Here is a 25396-nt window from a genome sequence, read left to right on the forward strand (position 1 = left end):
TTCTCCGAGTGAGTTCTGAATTACTCCCCAGACTGACAGGTCCTTTCTCCTAGAAGGCAAGGCGATTCAGCTTCTCCTTCCCCCGCTGCTGCCACGCGGGAAGCACTCGCTGGCACCCAGTCTGTTATTTCCTACAACCTTATGTGGGGAGGGTACTGCCAGCGGCAACCCCATCCTGTGGGTGGGAATAAAGCTGGGGCACAGAGAGGGTGAGGAATTTGCTCAAGGTCAACAGCTGTAAGGGGCAGGACAGGGACAGGAACCGGAGAGTCCGGGGCCTGCGCTCCTTGCCTTGGATGACCCCCCCAACTTCCCCCCCCCGCCCCGGGTACTGTGTTTCCAGCACCCACAGCCCCGCCGGGTATCTTAGCCTCCGATGTGGAAGGCAATGGGTTTGGTGGACGGGTGGGTGAATTGGGTACTTTTTTTCTTTATTTTATTGAAGTATGGTTGATTTACAGTGTTGTGCTAATTTCTTCTGTACAGCGAAGTCACTCAGTTATACATATGTATATATGTACATTCTTTTTTATATTCTTTTCCATTACTGTTTATCCCAGAAGACTAGGTATAGTTCCCTATGCTCTACAGTAGGACCTTGTTGATCCATCCTATATATAATAGTTGGCATCTGCTCATCCCAAACTCCCACTCCATCCCTTTCTGTACCACCCTCCCACCCCCCACACCCCCAGCAACCACAAGTCTGATATCTCTGTCTGTGAGTGCATTTCTGTTTCATAGATAAGTTCATTTGTGTCATATTTTAGGTTCCACATACAAGTGATATCATATTTGTCTTTCTCTGACTTCACTTAGTATGGTAACCTCTAGATCCATCCATGTTGCTGCAAATGGCATTATTTCGTTCTTTTTCACGGTTGAGTAATATTCCATTGTATATATGGACCACATCCTCTTTATCCATTCATCTGTCGATGGACATTTAGGTTGTGTCCATGTCTTGGCTATTGTGGATAGCGTTGCTATGAACATTAGGGGTGCATGTATATTTTTGCATTATACTTTTGTCCAGATATATGCCCAGGAGTGGGATTGCTGGATCATATTGGCAGCTGTATTTTCAGTTTTCTGAAGAAACTTCATACTGTTCCCCATGGTGGCTGCACCAAGTTACATTCCCACCAACAGCGTAGGAGGGTTCCCTTTTCTCCACACCCTCTCCAGCATTTGTTATTTGTAGAGTTGTTAATGATGGCCATTCTGACCAGTGTGAGCTGGTACCTCACTGTAGTTTTCATTTGCATTTCTCTAATAATTAGTGATGTTGAGCAGCTTTACATGTGCCTATTGGCCATCTGTATGTCTTCTTTGGAGAAATGTCTATTTAGGTTTTCTGCCCATTTTTCGATTAGGTTGTTTGTTTTTTTATTGTTGAGTTGTATAAGCTGTTTGTATATTTTGGAAATTAAGCCCTCGTCAGTCACATCATTTGCAAATATGTTCTCCCATTCCAAAGGTTGTCTTTTCGTTTTGTTCATGGTTTCCTTTGCTGTGCAATAGCTTCTGAGTTTGATTAGGTCCCATTTGTTTATTTTTCTTTTTGTTTCTATTGTCTTGGGAAACTGACATAAGAAAACACTGATATGATTTATGTCAGAGAATGTTTTGCCTATGTTCTCTCCTAGGAGTTTTATGGTGCCATGTCTTATATATGTCTTTAATCCATTTTGAGTTTATTTTTGTGCATGGTGTGAGGGTGTGTTCTAACTTCACTGACTTACATGCAGCTGTCCAACTTTCCCAGCACCACTTGCTAAAGAGACTGTCTTTTTCCCATTTTATATTCTTGCCTCCTTTGTTGAAGATTGACCATAGGTGTGTGTTTATTTCTGTGCTCTGTGTTCTGTTCCGTTGATCCGTATATTCTGTTTTTGTACCAGTACCACACTGTTTTGATTACTGTAGCTTTGTAGTATTGTCTGAATTCTGGGAGAGTTATGCCTCCTGCTTTGTTATCCCCCCTCAGGATTGCTGTGGCATTTCTGGGTCTTTTATGGTTCCATATAAATTTTTGGATTATTTGTTCTAGTTCTGTGAAAAATGTCGTGGGTAATTTGATAGGGATTGTGTTAAATCTGTAGATTGCTTTGAGTAGTATTGCCATTTTAACAATATTAATTCTTCCAGTTCAAGAGCATGGGGTATCTTTCTTCCATTTCTTTGAATCATCTTCAATTTCCTTTACTACTGCAATTTTATAGGTGCAATTTTATAGTTCTCAGCATATAAGCCTTTCACCTCCTTGGTCAGGTTTATTCCCATGTATGTTTTTTGGGGGGGGGGGGGCAATTTTTTTTACATTCCGTTTCTGATATTTCATTTTTGGTGTAAAGAAATGCAACTGATAACTATGTTAATCTTGTATCCTGCTACCTTGCGGAATTCGTTTATCAGTTCTAGTAGTTTTCGTGGGGAGTTCTCAGGGTTTTCTATATATAGTATCATATCATCTGTATATAGTGACAGTTTTACCTCTTCCCTTCCAATTGGAATAACTTTTCTTTTTCTTGTCTGATTGCTGTGGGTAGGACTTCCAATACTATGTTGAATAGAAGAGGTGATTGTGGGCATCCTTGTCTTGTTGCAGACTTTAGCGGGAAGGCTTTCAGCTTTTCACCATCGAGTATTATATTGGCTGTGGGTTTGTCATAAATAGCTTTTATTATATTGAGATGTGTTCCCTCTATATCGCCTTTGGTAAGAGTTTTTTTTTTTTATCATGAATGAATGTTGAATGCTTTTTCTGCATCTGTTGAGGTGATCATGTGGTTTTTGTCTTTTTTGTTTATGTAGTGTATTACATTGATTGATTTGCATATGCTAAACCATCCTTGTGAACTAGGGATGAATTCCACTTTGTCCTGGTGTATGATCTTTTTTATGTGTTGTTGGATTCAGTTTGCTAATATTTTGTTGAGAATTTTTGCGTCTATATTCATCGAAGATATTGGCCTGTAATTTTTCATTTTTGGTGGTATCTTTGTCTGGTTTTGGTATCAGGGTGATGGTGGCTTCATAGAATGTCTTTGGGAGTGTTCTCTCCTCTTCAGTTTTTTGGAAGAGTTTGAAAAGGATCAGTATAAGTTCTTCTTTCTATGTTTGGTAGAATTCCGCTGTGAAGCCACCTGGTCCTGCACTTCTGTTTGTAGGGAGTTTTTTTATGTTTTTGTTTTTTAATTACAGATTCTCTCTCACTTCTGGTGATTGGTCTGTTCAAATTATCTGTTTCTTCTTGATTCAGTTTTGGTGAGCTGTATGTTTCTAGAAACTTGTCCATTTCTTCTGGGTTGTTGTATTTGTTGGCATATAATTGTTCATAGTATTCCCTCGTGATTTTTTGTATTTCTGCAGTATCAGTTGTTCTCTCTCCATTTTCATTTCTTATTTTGTTTATTTGGGTTCTCTCTCTTTTCTTCTTGGTGAGCCTGGCCAGAGGTTTGTCAGTCTTGTTTACCCTTTAAAGAACCAGCTCTTGGTTTTATTGCTTTTTTTTTCTATTGTTTTTAATCTCTATTTTATTTTTTTCCTCTCTGACCCTTATTATTTACTTCCTTCTGCTGACTTTAGGTTTTGCTTGTTCTTCTTTTTCTAATTATTTAAGTGGTAGGTTAGGTTGTTTATTTGAGATTTTTCTTGTTTTTTGAGGAAGGCTTGTATCATTATGAACTTCCCTCTAAGAACTACTTTTGCTGCGTCCCATAGATTTTGTATAGTTGTAGTTTCATTGTCATTTGTCTCAAGGTATTTTTAAATTTCCTCTTTGATTTCCTCTTTGATCCATTGGTGTTTTAGTAGCTTGTTGTTTAGTCTCCATGTAATCATTTTTTTCTCATTTCTTTTTCTGTGGTTAATTTCTAGTTTCATGTCGTTGTTGTCAGAAAACATGCTTGAGATAATTTCTATACTCTTAAAATTTGTTGAGGCTTGTTTTGTGCCCTAGTATGTGGTCAATCCTAGAGAGTGTTCCATGTGCACTTGAAAAGAATGTATATTCTGGTTTTTTTGGATGTAATGTCCTGAAAATATCAATTAAGTCTAACTGTTCTGTTGTATCATTTAGGATCTCTGTTGCCTTATTGATTCTCTGTCTGGAAGATGTGTGCACTGATGTGAGCGGGGTGTTAAAGTTTCCTACTATTATTGTATTTCTATCAATTTCTCCCTTTATGTCTGTTCGCATTTGTTGTATTTGGGTGCTCCTATATTAGGGGTATATACGTTGACAAGTGTAAAATCCTCTTCTTGTATTGATGCATTTATCATTATATAGTGTTCTTCTTTATCTTTCTTTATGGCCTTTGTTTTAAAGTCTATTTTGTCTGATATGAGTATTGCTACCTCTGCTTTCTTGTCATTTTTGTTTGCATGAAATACCTTTTTCCATTCCCTCACTTTCAATATATATGTGTCCTTTGCCCTAAAGTATGTCTCTTGTAGGCAGCATATCGTAGGTTTCAGTTTTTTTTTTTTAATCCAGTCTGCCATTCTGTGTCTTGATTGGAGCATTTAGTCCATTGACATTTAAGGTAATTATTGATAGATATGTATTTATTACCATTTTAAACCTTGTTTTCGCACTGATTTTAGACTTCTTCCTTGTCTCTTTTTCTTTTTCCTATTGTGGTTTGATGATTTTTTTTTATTATACTTATGTTCTTTTCTTTTTCATTTTGTGAATCTATTTTATGTTTTTAATTTGTGGTTACCCTGCTTTTCAAGTATGTTAATCCCTTCCTATTATCTACTTGCCTTAGACTGGCAGTCATATAAGCTCAAACACATTCTAGGAAAAAAAATTTACATTTTCTTACCCTTCTCCCCCTCACTTTATGATTTTGACGCGTCCTCTTTTACACCTTCGTGTTTGTCCTTCTGCTGTTCATTGTGGTTATCATCACTTTCATAGAAATTTTTTGATTTGATTTTTGTTTTTTTAATCTGTGTACTGGCTCATTTAAGTGATTTTCTTTCCAATTGTGACTTCCTCTTTGGTATAGATTCTTACTTGTTTTCTGTTTAGAAAAGACCTTTCAATATTTCCTTTAGAACAGGGTTAGTATTGCTGTATTCTTTTAGTTTTTGCTTGTCTGAGAAACTCTTTAACTCTCCTCCTATTCTAAACGATAATCTTGCTGGGTAGAGTACCCTAAGCTGGAGAATTTTTCCCTTTCAGGACTTTGAATATACCTAGCCACTCCCTTCTGGCCCGCAACGTTTCTGTAGAGAAGTCAGCTGATAGCCTTACGGGGGTTACCTCTTTGTGTTTCTCTTGCTGCCTTTAGAATCCTCTCTTTATCTTTAACTTTTGCCATTTTTATTATAATATGTCTTGGTGTAGGTCTGTTTTGGTTTACTTTGTTTGGGACCCTCCGTGCTTCCTGTACCTGGATGTCTGTTTTCTTCTTTAGGTTTGGGAAGTTTTCTGCCATAATTTCTTCAAATACATTTTGGATCCCCTTTTCTCTTTCTTCTCCTTTTGGAATCCCTATTACATGTAGATTGGCACACTTTATATTATCCCATAGGTCTCATATTGCTTTCTTTTTTTTTTTTAATGTGGCTTTCTGTTGGCTATCCTGATTGGGTGATTTCCATTATTCTATCTTCCAGGTCACTTCTTCTTTCTTCTGCATTATTAATTCTGCTGTTCATTGCCTTTAGCTTAGCTTTCATCTCTGCAAATGGGTTTTCTAATTTTTCTTGCTTACTCATTATATCTTCTAGTTCCTTTTTACAGTAATCTGCCTTTCTGTCGATAGCCTTTCTTAATTCCTTCAGTATTTTCATTATCTCCTTTTGGAAATTGGTGTTTATTAAACTGAAGAGGTCTGGTCCAATGTTGGTTATTTCTGGGGAATTCTCTTGGTCCTTTCGCTGGTGTAGTGGTTCCCCTGCTTCTTCATGTCACTCATCTTTCTCTTACTCTGTGAGTTTAGGAGAAGCAATTATCTACTGTGGTCTTGGAGGGCTGTTTATATTTGGGAGTGACCCTGTGTAGCTTGTGTGGGTTTAATATATTTGGTATGAAGGCTGTTTTTTTTTTTTTTTTTTTTTGCGGTACGCAGGCCTCTCACTGTTGTGCCCTCTCCCGTTGCGGAGCACAGGCTCCGGACGCGCAGGCCCAGCGGCCATGGCTCACGGGTCCAGCCGCTCCCGGCATGTGGGATCTTCCTGGACCGGGGCACGAACCCGCGTCCCCTGCATCGGCAGGCGGACTCCCAACCACTGCGCCCCCAGGGCAGCCCAGGGCTGTTTTCAGTATTGATGCCCATCGCCTACTTCCTCAGCATGTACTGATCACTATCCCCTTTATCGGGGGTGTGCAGACGTGGTGGCTGGTGCCCAGTCCTGGGGTTCTGGGTGGCTGTGGAGGCCCAGGCCTGCCCGCGGAGCATGCGATGGGAGTGGAGGCGGCTCTCGGCCACTCCCGGAACCCGTGCAGGCAGCGTCCTGCCCTCTGCGAGTGCGTGCACAGGGAAAAAGGCTACAATCCGGGTCCCACCCCTTCCTTCGTGCACCCCCCAAACAATCGCGCCTGGCCTCTAAGGCGGCCCATGCTTCCTCTGCCCACACCCTCAGGTGCGGTTGCACCAGATGCCAGCCTGCCTGGGCTGCTTCTGCACAGCCAACCCAAGTCCCCTCTCTGGGTCCGACCTCCGAAGCCCGAGTTCCAGCCCCCAGCCCCCACCTGCACCGGCGGACTCGCGCCTCAGGCTGGGGAGTGCAGCGCGGCAGCACTGACTGTGCAGTTCTCCCACTGCTCTGGCTGCCGCAGACCGGCCGCCGTGCCCTCCTCTGAGGCTCTGAAGCTCCCCTGTGTCCTGGCTGCTCTCCCCGTCTCCTCTTCCATAGCTTCCTCCCCCGGGCACAGGTCCCATCCCGATTCCTTTCTTCCTTTCTTTCTTTTTTCCTACCCCGGTGCGTGGAGGTTTTCTCGCCCTTTCAGCAGTCTGAGGTCTTCCGCCAGCGTTCAGCGGGTATTCTGTGCGACTCGTCCCACGTGTCGATGCGGCGCTGACGTATCTGTGGGGGAAGGTGAGCTCCGCGTCCTGCAGCAACTCCACCTTCATCGCTCCCCCTGCACTGACTTCTTACAAGTAAAGGAGGAAGTAAAGTAGGGCCTTTTCTTTGGGTCAAATACTGTACCAGTATATTCAATTTCTGATTATTTCAGTTTTCAATTTGACCCTCCGTTGTTTGCATGTGAATCATGACCTTGACGTGTTACTGTCCCCCTGACCCTTACTAGTCCCTCACTACGCTGCTGATCTGCTTTGCACAGAGCCTGTTTGGAGGCTTCTGGCCCCGACTCTGGATCCGGACCTCAGATCAAGAGCGGCCTTTGAAAACCAATCCCCAAACCTCCGTCTGGGCCCTGGCTGGATGCCGCCCACCCTCTGAGGAGCACTGAATGCTGACCTGGGCCTTCACACTGCGCCCCGCGTGACCGCAGAGCCTCACACACAGCCGGTCAACATCCAGAGACCAGCGTCTGAGCGCTACTGCTGATGGGAGCAAATGCAAGTTTTCCCTTGGAAAAACCCCAAACGTGAGCACACATCTCTATGTTAGTTGATGTAAAGAAGAATCTGGAAGACTGTAAATCAAACCACTGAAGTACTTGTGTATGGGAAGTGGTGATGAAGACACTGTCTTTGGCCAACTTGAGTCAGGCTACTCTGAGCCTGTCCTCGGGCATGGCCTCCAGGACAGGCCCACATGTAGCAAGATCCTCACCCTTGATGTCTCATCACCCTCGATATCTGATCGGGTGTCTCCACCATCCCCCGAGGCGGTGTCTGGTCACCCTGACCTGCACTCAGCAAGAGTCCTCTTAGGTTGATATGACCAGATCCGCCCCTTACCCTGATGTTTCCTCTTAGTGATTCTCCATCCACTGATGGCCACACCCCACCTCTGCTTCTTCACTATAAATCCCCACTCTTCCTTCTGTATCTGGAGTTGAGCCCAGTCTCTCTCCCCTTCAGCAGTGGCCCCTACACCTATCATGATTGTTCTGAGTAACGTCTGCCGTACTGTCTTTTTTTGGGGGGGTGGGGGGGCACAGCTCACAGCTTGTGGGATCTTAGTTCCCCAACCAGAGATTGAACCGGGGCCTCCTGCAGTGGAAGCGCTGAGTCCTAACCACCAGACCACCAGGGAAGTTCCTGCCTTACTGTCTTGACCAGTGTCATGAGTGATCGTTTCTTTAACAGCAAGAATAGCTATGATTTTCCATCCCTAAATTATATATCCTTACAATGCTGACATTTTCCACATAGATCAGTGTTACTCTTTTTCTGAAGCAGCACCCTCGCGGCGTGATATCGGATGCGGTAAAATACGCCCACGTGAGTGCACGGCTCAGTGCTTTTGCAGAGTTGTGCCGCCACGACCAGAATCCAGCTCTAGACTGTTTCCATCAGCCCCCCGCCCCCCAGAAAAGTTCCCTGGGGCTCATCCCCAGTCCCCTTCACTCCCATCTCCATCTCGAGCCGCCACTCATGTGTCTGAATGGGTTTGCCTTTTCAGGAAATTCCGTATAAATGGAATTGAACAATATGTAGCCTTTTGTGTCCGTCTTCTTTCATTGAATGACGTTTCTTCCCCCCCGCCCCCCGTTTATTTATTTAAATGTTATGGAGTGTGGTTGATTTACAATGTTGTGTTAGTTTCAGGTGTACGGCAAAGTGATTCAGTTATACATGTACCATATATGCATTCTTTTTCGGTTCTTTTCCCATATAGGTCATCACAGAGTATTGAGTAGAGTTCCTGGGCTACGCAGTAGGTCCTTGTCGATTATCTATCCTGTATATAGTAGTGGTGTGTGTATGTTAATCCCAAGCTCCTGATTTATCCTATCCCTTCCCCCCATTCTTCCCTTTGGTAACCCTAAGTTTGTTTTCAATATCTCTAAGTCTGTTTCTGTTTTGTAAATAAGTTCATTTGTATCATTTTTTAAAAAATTAGATTCCACATATGAGTGATATCATATATGTCTTTCTATGACTTACTTCATTTAGTGTGAAATCTCTGGGTCCATCCAGGTTGCTGCAAATGGCATTATTTTGTTCTTTTTTATGGCTGAGTAATATTCCATTGTATATGTGTGCCACATCTTCTTTATCCATTCCTCTGTTGATGGACATTTCGGTTGCTTCCATGTGTTGGCTATTGTAGATAGTGCTGCTATGAACGTAGGGGTGCAGGCATCTTTTCAAATTATGATTTTTTCCAGATACCTGCCCAGGAGTGGGATCATATGGTAGGTCTATTTTTAGTTTTTTAAGGAACCTCCGTACTGTTCTCCATAGTGACTTTATCAGTTTACATTCCCACCAGCAGTGCAAGAGGGTTCCCTTTTCTCCACACCCTCTCCAGCATTTGTTTGTAGACTTTTTGATGATGGCCATTCTGACCAGTCTGAGGTGATACTTCAGTGTAGTTTTGATTTGCATTTCTCTGATAATTAGCGATGTTGAGAATCTTTTCATATGCTTTTTGGCCGTCTGTATGTCTTCTTTGGAAAAACGTCTATTTAGATCTCCTGCTCATTTTCTGACTTGGTTGTTTATTTTTTTGACATAGAGCTGTATGAGCTATCTGTGTATCTTGGAGATTAATCCCCTGTTGGTCGCTTCATTTGCAAATATTTTCTCGTATTCTGTGAGTTATCTTTTTGTTTTGGTAATTTATGCTGTCCAGCAAAATGATTCAGTTACACATATATTTTTTCATTTTCTTTTCCATGATGGTTTATCTCAGGATACTGAACATAGTTCCCTGTGCTCTACAGTTGGACCTCGTTGTTTACCCATCCTATATATAATAGTTTGCGTCTGCTAATCCCCAACTCCCAGTCCTTGAATGACGATGTTTCTGAGGTCCATGCATGTCGCCGTGTGGACCAGTGCTTTGTTCACTTTGCTGTTGGATAGTATTTCATTGTGTGGATGTACCACGTTTTGTTTACCTGTTTCTCAGCCAATGGACAGGTGGGCTGTTTACAGGTTTGGGTTATTATCAGTGATGCTGCCGTGAACATTTGTGTACTACAAGTCTCTGTGTAGACAGTGTTACTTTTTTTTTTTTGCGGCACGCGGGCATCTCACTGTTGCGGCCCTTCCTGTTGCAGAGCACAGGCTCCGGACGCGCAGGCTCAGCGGCCGTGGCTCACGGGCCCAGCCGCTCCGTGGCATGTGGGATCTTCCCAGACTGGGGCACGAACCCGTGTCCCCTGCATTGGCAGGCGGACTCTCAACCACTGCGCCACCAGGGAAGCCCAGACAGTGTTACTTTTATAATCAGAAGGCAAGAAAAACAAAAGTGAAGGGCCAAAACGGATTCTCAAGCTGTTTCTGGAGTGCACCTCCTTTTACCAGAATGGGAGCTCTGCCACAAGTGGGGTTGAAGTTTTAAAATAAGGAGAGAATGAAGTGGGCTCCTGAGCAGTCTTTGACCCTGACCCGGGCACAGCCCGAGAAGGACATATTGGGGCAATGGCTCCTGTCCTTTGGAACCTGCTTGTATTTCTGCGGGAATTTTTATTAAAAACAGTTGGTGTTTTCTTCATTTGCTGCTTTTGAACTCAAGGACTTTTAAAGAGGGGAACGGATATCTGGGTGGAGACAAGATGTCACGTGTGTCCTGAGGCTCTGGAGAGGGAGCGGGAGAGGCTACAACAGTGAGAGGCCCGCGTACCGCAAAAAAAAAAAATATTACCCAGATGGTTTGCCTTGGAGTGGCACCGGAGAAGAGGTGCAGCCCAGGTGGTTGAGTTGTTGAGATTTAGCATGTCATATGTTCAGGTGGGGTCCTTACCCAGGATGCAAAGGTCATGTCCTGCTACGAAGGGAAAAGGATCACAAAGCCACATACGAGAGGATCTAGTCCTGCAGGCCAGAGAGAGAGTTGGGAACAGCTCAAGAAAAGAGGCGAGAAGTAATTATGAAATGCAAGACAGGGTTCCCTGTTTACAGAGAAGAGGCGAGAGGCAGACAGAGCACAGCGCTGGGGGACAGTGTTTAGTACCAGTGGATGTACGTGGTTTTAAAGCATTTGGGACAGTTTGGGGTAATGGGTATTGCTGATGACTCTGTGTTATTCATCACACCTACAGCAGGCTGTCCTCTGGAAGTTCTTATCACAGCCCTGGTTACTTTCTGTGCATCTAAGGATCCAGGTGATTTCCTTGGACGGTCACGACGCAGGCAGCCCTGCCTCTCTGACACTCACTGGTTGTCCTCCTGGCTCTGTGCGCCCCGCTCTGCTCCTCTTTGCCTACTACCCATGGGACACACAGTCTGAACCGCTCTCTCTACTTTTCCTTCTACATTTTTTCTTTGGAAGGTTCCACTTGCTTGGGTCGAACCTGTCGTTTCTAGGTGCGTGACTGTGTTCCTTAACGTCAACGCTCTTGCTTTCCTAAGTCCACGGCCATGACGGTAACATTGGTAGCAGTGGGGATCTAGCCCTCCTCGCCAAGAATCAATCCTGGGAGGTGGGCAGTTATAGGATTGATTTCTTTTCCTTAAAAAGAGATCGAGATGGGACAGTTCCATGCCTGCCCAATGTCACGCAGTCATCAAGTGGTAGGGCCAGAGCAGGTAGAGACCCCTGACCCGGCACAGGCCTGGGGCATGGGGAGGGGTGGGTGGGTGCTCATGAGTCAGCGACGGAGTTTAAGGAAATTCTGTGATCGATGTGTGAACTAAGACCAAGGCGGGTGGTGGTAACTCACAGCGGGCTCTGTGGTCTTTGTTCAAAACCAGGGATTTGGGGTTTGACTGACTGACTGAAGTACAGCTGATTTACAGTGTTGTGTTAGTTTCAGGTGTACAGCAAAGTGAGCCGGTTATACATATTTTTTCTTTTTATTGGGGTGTAGTTGCTTTACAATGTTGTGTTAGTTTCTTTTTCAAATTTTTTTCCCTTGGACCTAGGAGTTTAAGAACATAAGAGCTGGTGAGGAGTTGTTTTTTTTTTTTTTTTTTTTTTTTTAGAAGCCCTGGTGAGGAGCTTTTAACGCTTTCTAAATGCCTTGTGTCTGCAATGTTTTTAAAAAGGCGCTGAGCTCTTGAATTTGAGATGCAGCTACAGTTGAGGGTAAAGGGCTTCTGTTGAATGATGACTTGCAAAAATATGTTCTTTGGCGTAGGACTTACAGCTTGCTTTACGGGCCGCATGTCTGTCGTCTATTTAGCCTTATAGCCTCGTATGACATCTTGCCCTGAGCTAAATTAAGAGTTTCGGCAGTTAATACTGAATCGTGGAATATTGGTACTAGGTTAACATTTACAAAAAAATATTTTTCAGAAAGGAACTCAGTGTGAACTAATCAATTCATAGTCGTGTTTATTCTGAAGCTTTTATTTTGGAGTCTTCCATCGCCGAATGACACATTTAATTTTTACAACAGGTATTAGAAATTGAGATTCTTTTTAAAATTTCTACCATTTCAGCGTAAAATTGTAGATGATGTTCCAAACCATCGTCAAAAAATGCAGAGCAAACTCTTCTGTATATAAACTGTACATAACACAAGGCACTATACATTCGGGGGCGATATTAAGGTAGAAAGGTGGATTCGCACAGATTCTTAAGAGCCTGTGCCTGGAAGTATAAGTTCTTTGTTCATCTTAGCACCGGAAGCAGCACTCAGAACGAGTCCGACTTAACGCTGAAGGAGGCGCCTCTGAACGTGGGTGAAGGTATGCGTTGGTGGCAGAACTAATTCAACAGAAGCAACTACCTTTTAATGTTATTTTGACACGAAAAAAACCCTTAAAAGTGAATGAATACGTATTGCTTTGTTAAATACATATTTGATTTATACGGTGTTTATATAAATATATATATATTTAGAATCCACAAACTATCAAAATAACAATTTATAAAGGGAACCGCTTAAAAAGTAATAACAGGCAGCGCTTAGCAGGACCAGGAGGGCAGTGCCGTGGCCTTCGCTGAGGACCCCCTGCGTGAGCGTGCGTGGGGCTGCGGATGCCTTATAAACATCGTCTGCTCAATCGTGGAAGGTGTGTTTCCAGAGAGTTTTCTGGAACATTTACAAAATGCACAACTCCCAAACAAGCAGGAGAGCTGATCGCTTCAGGTCTCGAAAACGCAGATGTAAAAATATTTTTTAAAGGACTAGCCATACCCCGCTTCCAAAAACAAAACACATCCATTTTCCTGGTCCAACAGTATTGAAAGTGACAACAGAGGTTTCCTCCAGCATCTCATGACTCAGAACAGACCTTTTGCTTTCTTCAGGTTCACCTGCTTCCAGGCAGGCAGTGCATTGTATTCGTCTCGGGTCATGTCTAGTGCAAACTGGAAGGAGGGAAAGAGACGCCCTGAGTGAAAGGACCCTCCGGCAAGCCACGCATGCTGTGTTCAAATGCTGTCCCACCTGAAGAAGCGCTTACCTCGAAGTCCTCGTCGGTGAGATAAATCTCCAGCTTCAGAGGGTCAACTCCCTCGGGCAGAGGCCTGGCTAGGAGGTCGGCCAGTGGATAAATGGTTTTGCACAGCTTGGCTAAGACATCCTCCACCAGGGTGATCTGATTTGAAACTTCCGTGTCCTGGAGAGGAGGAGGGGGCAGAGAGGGGGACCTCCGTGTCCGACATCTGAACACGTTTCATCACGTGCCTGAAAACATGCCCCCCGGCCCCCCTGCACTGCAGCCTGGAGACCCCGCTCAGGGAGACGAGGCTCTGAGATGCCATCTCACCTGCACGGCATTTCACATACATCAGGAGAAAGTTTAGGGACTATCACACGAGTGAATTATCCAGAAGATGATTAAATGTGAAGTTGAAACGCTGGAAGCATGCAAATAATGGAACTTGTTTACAGATATTTGAAAACAGTTAACCTTAAAAGGAATCACCCCCCTCCACCCCCTCAGACCCCATCTCTTAATCGTCAGTAGAAAAAGGAGGTAAGAAAATGCATCTAGAATTTGCTGGCGCTGAATTGAGGTCTTCTTTGTTTTTAAACCACTGTGTGCATTTCATCTGAACAGGTTATTCCGGGTGAACGAGCTTCCTCTGTTAAACCTGGTACCCCCCAGTGGGCCACCTCCTTTGGGTGGAGGTGTGTGTGGGGAATGATGTGAATTCAGCTGCACACAGACCAGGGATCGAGGGCGAGTGGCGGAGGGAACGCGTCAGAGATCGGGGCGAGCTTCTCCGAGTGTCCATGCCTCGGCTAGTTCGCCGGTGAAATGGGGTAAGAAGCAGCTGGATCTTAGTGGACTGTTGTGAAAATTAAAGGCGAAGCTGAGTGCGGTGTTCGGAGCAGTGCCTGGCACAGAGCGGCCCTTAGTGAATTCTCATCACGACCTGCCCGACGGCAGACTGGCCGATGGCCCGCAGGCTGTACAGGACTCCCCAGAGCCCCCCGGCCAGCCCCCGGGGGTCTGCAGGGCACACGGGACAACGGCAGTGATTCATGTAATTGAACTTGGACCGCAGCAACAGGGCCTGTCAGCTCCCGGGTGGCCTGAGCCCCCGTCTGTGAAGGTCAAGTCCACTGGGCTCCAGGGAGCGAGCTTAGGGCCACCAGCAGAGATGAAGCAGGCCCTCTCCGTGGTCGAGAAGCGGCACACTTTTGCTGTTTGTTTAAACTTATCCAGACCTCCTATCAAATATCCCTCCACGTCATCTCTGCCAGGGAAGTGGCCCTCCTCCTACACAGTGAGAAAGTCTGAACGGAACAAACCTGTCTCCCGCAACACCAAAAATGCCCTTGGGATTGCTACTGCAAGCAGCGTTCAAAGCTCATACGCTGAGAAATTCTACATAGCGGCAGTAAGCTTCCTCTTTTCGGTGCAGCTGGAAAGGGTAACGCTCTGGCTCATGACGAGCCATATACCCCTCAGGACGGGCTCACAACACCTCCACTCCCTGACGCAGCCGAGCACGGACTTCCCCACGGGCTTATTTCGCGTCTCCTCTGACCCAAGGTTGGGGTCTGAGACCCGGGGCGCTTTTGCGGTGCCTTATATGGACTCGGAGAAGCAGCGGATCTTCAGCTATAACAGGAGGAAGAGACGGCTGCTCCAAATTAATTAAATTCACCTTTGCGTTTAAGTGACAGAACGTAAGCCGTGTATAGATTACCAAAATACGTCCACTGACTTCTCCTTAGGCCCCTCCTCTTCCTGAGCTGATAATGCGAGACTGGTGAACGTGTTGTGACCAAGGAAACGTGTTCCCACGTGAGATGCAATTGGCTGCTTCTCCCAGGTGAGGTCCTCCCACAGCCCGGAAGGCAGGGGGCCCCCTGGACGGGGAAGGGGCGTGCTCACCATTTCTGTGATTTCTGCAATGTCTTCTCTGTGCTCCCAGCTGGGAAACATGTTGGTGAAGGTCAGGGGCTCCAGACCGGCGTGGATGAGGTAAGACTTGGGGGGCGGCTTCTTGAGGTTTTTTCCTGCGGTCACACAGAAGGCAGATGTCACAGACCCAGCATGGCCCCGATGGCCCTGGCTTTTCCCCTGTAAGTTTTTCCCTGTTTGCATCTCTTGACTTAAGGGTTAAAATGGAAGTTATGCGTTTGTAGCCCCTCCCCGCCAGGATGTTTACAAAAAATGTTAATTTCATGCGTGTGACTGTGGCTGAAATTGCATGGGATCGACCTGACTTTGAACTTGCTGAACCCAGCAGAACACTTCTGGGTCCCTGGATGGGAGAAAAGCAAGCCTCTCTCTGTGGCGTCTGGGTGGGACCGTCCTCCTGGACTCACCTGTGAAGTATTCCTCTGATTGCCTAACCCAGCCTTGAGTTCGGTGTGAATTACCAGCTAATGGCAGCATTTTACAAGCTACTTTAGCTTAAACATTTGGTGGGAAGTTTATTATTTTTTACGAAAGAGCTTTCCAAGAGAAAATCAACTGTGTATACTCAGTAATACTAATCAATGAAATCTTAAAAATTCAGGTAAGAAATTAATCACTGGCATCTTCGTTTTATGTAAAAGACCAGACGTTTTAGGTGGATGGTATAGTAGAAGAGCCATGAATTGACTTAGGTAAGACACTAAACAGAGTAACAGATGACAGAGAAGTTGCCATTGGCCCTCCAGCCCGCTTGGGGGCGCCCTCTACCCTCCGACGGGGGTGACGCTGCGTGTGGACAGTGCGTGGATGGGGCCTGGCGTCCCACAGCGTGATTGACCCTGAGCGCAGAAGGGTTTTAACCAGGCCAGGCCTCCCACAACTCGGCCGTTAACCTCGAGGGTGACAGGTTATTCGGCCTCATAATATAAAAGAGAAAAATGATATTCACTAGTTTGTTGAAGCGGGGAGGGGCCAGATAGGGGGAGTGGGTTAAAAGGTACAAACTGTTAGGTATAAAGTCTGCCACCAGGGTATGCTGTCCAACACGGGGCGTAGAGGCCGATATTCTATAATAAATATAAATGGAGTACAGCCTTTAAAAGCTGTGAGTCACTACACTGTATACCTGTAACATATAATATTCTACATCAACTCTACTTCAATTTAAGAAAGAGAAAAATGAAGTCTCATTCATGCTGGCAGCTGAGAAAGTACTCATCTCAAAAGTAAAGCCTCAAAAGAGTTCAAGGGGAAGCAGTCGGTTTCGGGGCTGTCTGCCGGCTTTAAAAAAAAAGCAGCACCGTCTCCATGGCGCTCTTCCGGTCCGAGGCCCAGCGGATGCGGGCCGAGCCGGTGATCTTGTTCTCCACGGGCCACCAGCCCTGCCAGAGGTACACCTCGTGGTGATTGTCAACAAGGAAAAGTGCTGCGAGGGCGGAGCAGAGCAGACGTCTAGTCAGGGGCTCTGCCCCACAGCGAACCGACGCCTCCCTCCCTGCCGCCTCGGTCAGTGCGAGAATCCAGTGGCAGGTAAACTCGGGGCCACAGGGAGGGTGCCCCTGATGTCTTGGCCCTTTGAACGGTGAAGCAGGAGATGCCTCGAGGCAGAGAGAAGGCGTTGATGAGGTGGGCTCTTTCCTCCCTCTCCCCCCATTCCTTCCCCCTCTGCCCCTCCTGCAGCCGCCCTCTGGGTCCTGGCCGGTTGAGAAGAGTGGGACAGATGACACACGTGACCCCCAAGGGGTTGTCAGCGCCGCTGATCCCCAAAATGCGTACTGAAAGTACATCACGCTGGCCCTTGGGTCATCAGTGGTCATGCCCCACGTAGGACTGCTTTGCAGGCGATCTAAGTCCATGGTTCTTTCAGGGAGGAATGGGCTTTGGAAATCAAGTGTTGCCCCCTTTTCCCTTCAGCAGACCGTCAGCCTGACTCTTCCACGTGGTCAAGGGCTCTCACACCCGCCAGCCCAGCCCGCCTGAGTCCTTTCGTAGCCTGCATCTCAGAATTCTGAAAAGCCCAGCGGAGGCTGCCCCACCTGAGCCGCAGGACGGAGAGGTGGGTAGCAGCCCCTTTTAAGACACTGGCCGACCGCGTGCACCGTCGAGGTTTTAAGGTGGTGATCGGGGCTGCCAGGGTCCGGGAAGTTCCTGGTGCCGCTCCAGGCTCTTGTAATATGAGAGCAGAGATGCCGTGAGGCCGGGGCGGCCGACCTCAGCCTCAGCTGTCTCTACTGCCTGGTCTCTGGTGGCTGTGACTGTCCCACGACAAGAGCGCACAGCCTCTGCCTTGAGGTGGCAGTCAAGTGGGTACAGCCCTGACCTTGGAATCAGAAGACACGGGCCTTGGCCCTGCTGTGCAGCATGGCAGACACTGCTCTTTTGCTCACTCCACAGATACTCCCAACCCCCTGCTCCTTGGACTCTTGCAAGGTTCCCTTGCAGCTGGTGGGTGGCCATGGGACAGAGCTCTGGCCAGGGGGATGTAAATGGAAGTCTGCTGGGGGCTTCTGGGAAAGCTTTTGCTTTATCTGGTGAGAGAGAGACATGGCCATCATCATTGCCCTTTTCCCTACTCTTCCTTCTGTTTTGAACAGAAACATGATGGCTGGAGCAGGGGCAGACACATGGAGACTATGAAGCAGCAAGCTGGAGGGAAGGCTGAGAGAACAGCAGAGACTCATGCCTGACACAGTTGCACTCAACCTACTCTTAACTGATGAATTTGGGTGAGTTGAGTAACTGAGGGTCAGTTTTTTACACTATAATATGTGACTGATGTCAACTTCCTTTGGGGGGGGAGGTGTGAGGATTAAATGAGATAATATAAAGATTAAGTGAGATAATATTAAGTGTACTTGGCAAATTAAAAACTGCTTACTAGATGCAAAAGTAAAAAGCCTTTTGCAAGGCGTGCCTTCTGCTGGCTCGGCACGACTACCCCCTTCTGTGGGCCATACCTGGTTGCGGGGCGCTGTACAGGTCTTCCTGCAGGAAGGGCATAGAATTGACCACAGAGGGGTCTCGGGCTGGATACATGAACTCAGTGGCTGAGAAGTCGCCAGAGGAGCTACTGAGGATGAACAGGCGGGGCGTGAAGTTAAAATTTCCAGGATCTTTGAAAGAAAAGAGAACAAAAGCTAAAGACAAAATATGCACCAAAGTAAATTCCAGGTGGATTGGAGAATTAATGTCTGTTAGACGTGAAATGATCAAAGCATTGTAAAGTGTAATCTGAACTTGGAGGTGGGGAAGACCTTTTTAATCATAATTACGAAAGAAGTGTAATTCAAGGAGAAGAGATTTAGGCATAAATGAAAAATTGCATTCTACAAAAAGCACCCCCAACCGAAGAAAACTAAAAGGCAAGTGACAAGATGGGAAATACGGAAACCTGTTAATATCCTTAGTAGTCTGTAAAGGAAGATAATAATGAAACAATAAATATCTAAAAAGTGTGAAGGCACAAAGAAAACATTCACCTAAACGAAAGTACAGATGGCTAAAAAATACATATAGAAAGCATTTAACATTCTAATTTAAAACATTAAATTACAGCAATTTCTACCATCAATGTTGGCAAACAGGAAAAAGTAATAAACCGAGTGCATGATTGTGCTGTGAAACGTACACGTCTGTAAACTGCTGGTGAGAGTGGCATTTGGCGCCAGTGTTCTGGGGACACTTGCTGATCTGTAACTGTAAGGCTTTTATACTACAGCAAAGGAGATCGTGTCTAGGAATTTACCTTCACGAGAAATGAACGCAGTTGATTCTTTTGAAAATTATTTGCAACTTTATTATCGTTAGAGGAAAACTGGAAAGAACTCAGCTCTCCAACTCTAGGACACAGGCTAAGTAGAGAGTCGCAGATATACTCGTGAAATACCCTGCAGCCATTAAAAGTCTAAATATTAAAATCGGATTTGGGAAATTGTTCACAATAAATTAAAGGGAAAAAGCAGGTTGCAAAACAGTGTGTATGAAGAATGCTATCCAGATTTTATTTTAAAAAATAAGTATTTACTGCATAAGGAAATGTTAATTCTGGTTCGCAGCTTTGAAAGACGTCATTATAAGGATCTTATTTTCTTTCTTAATTTCTTTGTACTTTCAAACATTTCCCACCATCAATATGCAGTACAGTTAACCCCTGAACAACACAGGTTTGAACTGTACACACAGGTCCAATACGTGGAGATTTTTCAACAAATATATTGGAAAAATGTTTTGGAGATTTGTGACACTGAAGAAAACCTGCGGACAAACCGAATAGCCTAGAAATATTGAAAAAAGTAAGAAAAGTTAGGTATGTCATGAATGCATCAAATATACGTAGATACTAGCCTGTCCTTACATAGGCATGAGGTGATAGTTGAAATAAAATGTGTTAGTTTTCTTACTGTTTTATACCTTCGCTTTCAGAGAATTACATTACCGTACAGTATGCCTCTCTCTAATTGGGGAAGCTGTGTATCAGCCTATCATGACGGGTAAGTGATTTTTATGAAAACGTAACAATGTTTCCAGTACTTTATTATGAAGGGGACTGTAACACCGTATGCCATAAAAATGTTATAACTGTTCATTAGCGTATAGGCTGGGCTGCTGCGAAGCAATTGTATCAGGGACACTGGCCGACTGTAAAGTAATCACATTGCTGCTGCTTCGTTACACCTGTATATAGGAATTTCTTTTTCACGTTATCTTTTCTTTTTTTTTGTTTAACATCTTTATTGGCGTATAACTGCTTTACAATGGTGTGTTAGTTTCTGCTTTATAACAAAGTGAATCAGTTACACATATACATAGAGGGAAGAGATATGGGAACATACGTATATCTTTTCACTTTTGATGTCTAGTGTTAGTAATACGTATAACATCTATAGTGTTTTGTATCATCTAAAAGAATATTGATGTAGGTACTGATGATTCATTTCGTAAACATGATGGAAATTTACGTTATCGATAAATACGATACAGTAATGTAATTCCTCTTCCTTATGATTGTCTTAATAACATCTGCTTTTCTCCAGTGTACTTTATGGTAAGTATTTAATACATATAACCTGCAAACTGTATGTAACTCTTTATGTTCTCGGTAAGGTTCTCGGTCAGCAGTGGGCTGTGAGTAGAGAAGTTTGGTGGGAGTTACAAGTTACATGTGGATTTTCGACTGTGTGTGTGTGTGTGTGTGTGTGGGTGCGGGGTTGGCCCCTTAACCCCCATGTTGTTCAAGGGTCAACTGTACTTTAAAAACCTATGTAAAAGTTTGTAAAAGCTGAGAAGGCAGTATGGTGGTGCGGTCATGAGGACATCCCACTGTTATCCAACCCGGGCAAGCTGGTTAACCACCCCAGGCCTGTTTCCCCATCGGTGACCAGGGCAGCTTGTTGGGTTGTGAGCACTGAGTGAGTGAACGTCCAGCAGGTGTTTAGACAGGGCCTGGCTTGCCACTATTTCCCTGCAGCCTGGACGCCGGCTACACCGAAAGTGTCTTGTTCCAGAGGTTCACGCTGTGCTCAGCTCGCCTCCTGGAATCTCCCCCCTCCTTCACTTCTCTCCAAGCCACACCTACACCTCCAAGGCTCCGGTAAGTGCTGTCTTCCATGGAGCCCTGTGTGATTTTCTCCTGGAGGAAGAAATCTTTCTTTTTTAACTCTCCACCTCTGTCACCTGTACCTATTTTCTGACACACACGGCTTTTCCTTGGCATCACGATCAGTCATATGCATTATTTAGCCTCCTCGTTGGCCCCAGAGGAGTCGGCCTGGGTGCGGCTCCCGCGTAAACGCGCGCTGAGTGAGCTGGGGCGCCGGGGCCGGGGGTTACCTTGGAGCATGCAGTCGTAGGCCTTCCGGTCTCTTCTCCCCAGAGCGTCCCAGAATCCCAGGGGCTCCGATCCTTCGTCACACTCGTGAATCGCCACTTTGCTGCTGCAGTGCAACCCCGCCTCCAGGGGACACCTGCACGGAGACCCGAGAGTGAGGGCGGCCCAGAACCAGACCCCGCTAGACCTGCAGACCGGTTCCCAGCTCGCTCCTACTCTCTAACTAGAACAATTCTTGTAACGAATCAAAACCCGCTCTGTGGTATCTGAGTGTGTGCAGCAGGGAGGGGCCGGCTTACAGAGAAGCCGTGACGTTCCTCGGCCCGGGGTTGGGTGTGACGCCTCGCACGGCCCTGGTCCCTAGATCTGTGCGTGACTTCAGGCGGCGGCTCGTAAGTGTTCGTTATTCATTTTGTTTTTTCTCAGGGGTCCAGGGGCGAACCTGATGGGCCTCAGTGCCATGTGAGACCTGGCTGAACCCTGTCTGTCTATCATCTAGCTTGCTGGCTCTCAGAATGACGACGGGAGATGAAGCATCTCGCTTCACAGCTGTCCACAACGGAAAGGTTCCCCCCGCCCCCCGCCCGCTCTCCACGTGCGCTGGGTCACGTGTGTGCCGTCGGGGAAGCAGACCCTGACCGCACCGCTTTGGTGCCCAGAGAATGAATTTTACCAGATGGCACCTGGTGGGATGTGGCCCCGGGAGACTCTTCCTTTCCACTGTACGGGTGTCACCAAGGTCCTCCCAGGTCTCAGCTCGAGGGGGCACTGGGCTCTTTGGCTGCCCGGGATGCACAGAGGCACCTGGGCAGGTGGTGGGCGGCACAGCTTCTTCTGGGCTCTCCCCGCCTTCCCCTCCCCAGGGTGGGTCCTCACCTAGCGCTGTCACGGTGTGCTGTCTCTGGGTCATGGGCACCTGTGGGTGCCTGTCTGGGAAAGGAAGGGCCCCCAGCACTCGGGCAGCTGCCTCGGATGCTGGGAAACACACTTGTCCCCGAAGGAGGGGGCGTCCCTAGCGGTGTGTCTCTGGGTCATGGGCACCTGTGGGTGCCTGTCTGGGAAAGGAAGGGCCCCCAGCACTCGGGCAGCTGCCTCGGATGCTGGGAAACACACTTGTCCCCGAAGGAGGGGGCGTCCCTCAGTCTGACACAGTGGGTGGTCTCCCAGCTGTCTTTGGCTAAATGCCCTTAAACCTTCCACTGCTCTGATACAACCAACTCTGCTCCCCTAAATATTTGAAATTTGCTCCCTTTAAATAGCCAAGGACTCCAGGTTGACAATTCAAAAGCCAAATCACACCTTCAGAGAAGCTGCTGGGGGTCCTGTGCCGTTTACGGAGGCAGGTAAGTCCTCAGGAAGCGAGGAGGCCCTCACGGGGGAGAGGTTTGGGCTGGACACGTGTCACATGAACTTGGACCTTCAGGGCCCCTGACCACGTGGGGCTCAGCTCCCCACGTTGAGTCCCTCTGGGCACACGGGGCATCCACGGGGACGTCAGGACCCTTAGCCTGCACCCGGGAAGCCCCTGGGAGAGGTGCTCACACACACGGCACTCACTGTTCCTTGATTTTATTGGCCGCGGTCCTTCCGACCTCCTTTGTGTGGGCCTGGGCTTTGCATCCATGCCATAGGTAGATGAGGGCTTTGTGGACGTTGAGGACGACCATGGACGTCCTGGACCTCAGGCTGCTGCAGTGACAGGCCACCTCCAGCAAGTTCCCTTCCACGGGCACTTCTCCGCGCACGCAGTACAGCCTCCACTCGCCTGCAGGGGGCACCGGTGGCACAGTCAGGACGTGGCGGCGCGGGGAGGGGGCCTGGAGGGAAGGGGAGCCTGCAGGGCAGCCCACGCCCCACCTCCTTTCTGCGTCTGGAGGGGCAGGTGGAGGCGAGGCCAGGCTGCGGTCTTTCTGAGTCCCGGGAAGCCCATTTTGTTGAGTTAGAAGCAGGCTGCCCGGAGTGCACGATGCAGAAAAACCAGTTTTACATAATTTATTTATAAAGATCTAGGTAAGTCATAACAGGCATATTTTTTAAGAGGCTCTGAAACTATGATTTCTTTTTTGTTTTTTGGATGCTGGTCAACAAAAATCTCATAATTTAGAAGAGATCACTGGTTTTTTTTTCCCCCTCCAGGATCCAGTTTAAGGTCGAGTCATCTTGCAGCCTCCTTTATGCAAAGCTGCTTTCTGAAGGCAACTCCGTGGAAGGAAGGGGGAGGGAGGCACCCAGGAAGCTGATTTATAAGGCAGGCATCAGGAGGCCTTCGCTCGTCAGGCCGCAGCTACGTGAAGAGAGAGTTACTCTAAAGCCCACGCCTATAAAAATACCTTCCCGGAGAGAACAGAGTTGAATTCCAGCAGCAAAAGTGACTCACTCTGTGCGTTGTCTTCCTCCTCCTCCCGTCTCCCGGAGTGGACCACCATCCCTCCCTGGAAACACTGCAGAAAACAGGGGGGCTCCTTGCCCTGCAGGACCTGGACCTTCCGATTTAAACACATTATAGTGAGCCACGTGTCCTGGTTTTGGGGAGTCATAAAAATAACACGTGCCTGTTGTCGAAAATCTGAAAAATACTGAGAAGTACAAATAAAAGCCACTGATACTACTGTGATTTATCGAGAACGCTACTACAGTTCTGGCGTGTAGCTTTCCTATAATACAAAATATTTTTCAGGTATACATTTTTCCCAAATAGGATCGCTGTTTTTTATGTTGCTTTATCCCCAGATTTTCTTCAGCTGACGTTTTTCTGTCATCACGTAAGATTCTTAACGTGAATTTTGATATTTTAATGGTCGTGTTCCACGGTACGGATATAACGTGATTAATAATTTAAACATGTTTTTAATAAAGAAAATCTCTCAGCAGTGAGAATGACTAATCACTGACTTAGTGACTCCGGGGAAAGGAACTGTCTCTTGCAGGCTCTGGTCCACTCACAGGGCCTGTCACTCAGCGGCGCCTCCGTCAGCACAACAGTCACACATCGGCGTGAGACGCAGCAGAGTAACAGGAACGTACGTAGGGCCGAGTCAGCTGACTCTCACTTTGCCAAGGTCTATCCCCTTAGACAAGGAAGTGTTTACTGAGCCTGGCGGTCGGGGAGCGTTGAAAGGTAGGACACATTTCTCACCATGAGTTAACTTATCTCAGGGCCCCTTCTGTGTCATTAAGAGCCATTCTGTGGCAGTGTTTTCTATTTCTGCAGTGATTTTTCCATCCGTTGGATTGATAAAAAAAATTAAATGCTCCAATTAGATTAAGACTCAGAACTCTAAGGATGATTTTGAAGGCATGATAAAACATACTCGTTCACAGCCTTTACGAGAAAAAGAGGGAAAAAAAAGAGTTGAAATGATCCACTATGAGGAATAAATGAACAACTGTTTGTCCCTGAAAGCTATTTGGAAAATACAGTCCATAGTAGAAATGTGCATTAAACACTTTTTAGGGAAGAGGACTGGTTCTTAGGAACCTGGAAGGCTGAGTGAGTGTGGATCTATTTCTGGAGAAAATTCCTCTGCCCTCTTTCCTGATGTTAGTTTTAACTATTCATCCAAGACAGTAAAAGGATCTGCACAGGGTGTTATGGTCCCCCAAACCCCAGAGTTAACTCTTAATTACTGGTAATAAAGGAAGGGACAAAACATTAAAAAGAAATGCTTTCAAAACCTTGACTTGGGGTAGTGGTACCTGCCAGGCGTCATGCAGGCCCTGGGGTTATAACGGTGGGTAAGACCAGGACAGACAGAGTCTCTTTCATGCTCACGGGGAAGACAAAGAATAAAATAAGTAAACAAAATGAATGTTGTTTTACGTAGGTATAAGTGCTATGAAAAAATAAAGCAGAGCGAAGGGACAGAGAAGGACGGGAAAATGGGGAGGGATGTGGATAAAACATGGAGGTGACATTCAAACAGAAACCCGAATCGTGTAAGGTTTCAGGGGGAGTGTTCCAGGCCGGGGAATCAGTGCAAAGGCCCTGGGGTGGGGGGGCGGAAAGAGGTGTGTCTAGGAACTGCAAGGAGGTGGGAGTGGCCTGACCAGGTGCAAGAAGAGGGAGGTTGGAGCGGGGTGCAGGGCTGACCCCCGGGAGACCCTTGGATGGTAGTCCGAGTGTGATGAAGGACAAGGAGGGGCACCATCTGACGTTTCCTAGAAAAATCACTCAGGCTGCTGTGAGGAACGCAGA

General features: G+C 46.5%; 3 protein-coding genes and 1 long non-coding RNA gene across 14 annotated transcripts in view; 2 read left to right on the forward strand and 2 right to left on the reverse strand.

Annotated features, from left to right (window-relative positions):
* Positions 1-6367: 6367 nt before the first annotated feature.
* On the forward strand, positions 6368-15335 carry LOC112402909 (uncharacterized). 2 transcript variants are annotated; one of them, XM_024750134.1, is made up of 3 exons: positions 6368-7059; positions 7307-7573; positions 15185-15335. In XM_024750134.1, the coding sequence occupies exons 1-2, from the start codon at positions 6423-6425 to the stop codon at positions 7423-7425; spliced, it is 756 nt and encodes a 251-aa protein (XP_024605902.1). In that variant the 5' UTR covers positions 6368-6422; the 3' UTR covers positions 7426-7573; positions 15185-15335. The 2 variants fall into 2 exon arrangements, 1 of the variants encoding a protein (XP_024605902.1); XR_003003787.1 differs by lacking the exons at positions 6368-7059; positions 7307-7573 and adding an exon at positions 13620-14844.
* On the reverse strand, positions 12373-16654 carry LOC112402910 (supervillin-like). The gene is made up of 3 exons (XM_024750135.1): positions 15345-16654; positions 13458-13613; positions 12373-13362 (listed from the first exon to the last, which is right to left on the reverse strand). The coding sequence occupies exons 1-3, from the start codon at positions 15555-15557 to the stop codon at positions 13276-13278; spliced, it is 456 nt and encodes a 151-aa protein (XP_024605903.1). The 5' UTR covers positions 15558-16654; the 3' UTR covers positions 12373-13275.
* A 152-nt stretch (positions 16655-16806) lies between these two features.
* SVIL (supervillin) overlaps positions 16807-25396 on the reverse strand; it is a 231341-nt gene continuing 222751 nt past the window's right edge. For all 9 annotated transcript variants that reach the window (XM_024750122.1, XM_024750119.1, XM_024750125.1 and 6 more), the window contains 5 exons: positions 23579-23684; positions 22759-22966; positions 21204-21337; positions 18332-18487; positions 16807-17540 (listed from right to left, as the gene is read on the reverse strand). In XM_024750122.1, the coding sequence (XP_024605890.1) occupies positions 17296-17540; positions 18332-18487; positions 21204-21337; positions 22759-22966; positions 23579-23684 (849 nt within the window). In that variant the 3' untranslated portion in view covers positions 16807-17295. The remainder of the gene's footprint in view (positions 17541-18331; positions 18488-21203; positions 21338-22758; positions 22967-23578; positions 23685-25396) is intronic.
* On the forward strand, positions 17295-23522 carry LOC112402912 (uncharacterized). Of its 2 annotated transcripts, XR_003003789.1 has the most exons (8): positions 17295-17430; positions 17969-18100; positions 19557-19680; positions 19797-19864; positions 20842-20964; positions 21628-21767; positions 22461-22544; positions 23338-23522. It is a non-coding gene; the product is annotated as an uncharacterized LOC112402912 (long non-coding RNA). The 2 variants fall into 2 exon arrangements; XR_003003788.1 differs by lacking the exon at positions 19557-19680.

The sequence above is a fragment of the Neophocaena asiaeorientalis genome, unplaced genomic scaffold, assembly GCF_003031525.2.
Source record: "Neophocaena asiaeorientalis asiaeorientalis breed wild unplaced genomic scaffold, Neophocaena_asiaeorientalis_V1.1 scaffold4, whole genome shotgun sequence".
NCBI classification, from domain to species: Eukaryota; Metazoa; Chordata; class Mammalia; order Artiodactyla; family Phocoenidae; genus Neophocaena; species Neophocaena asiaeorientalis.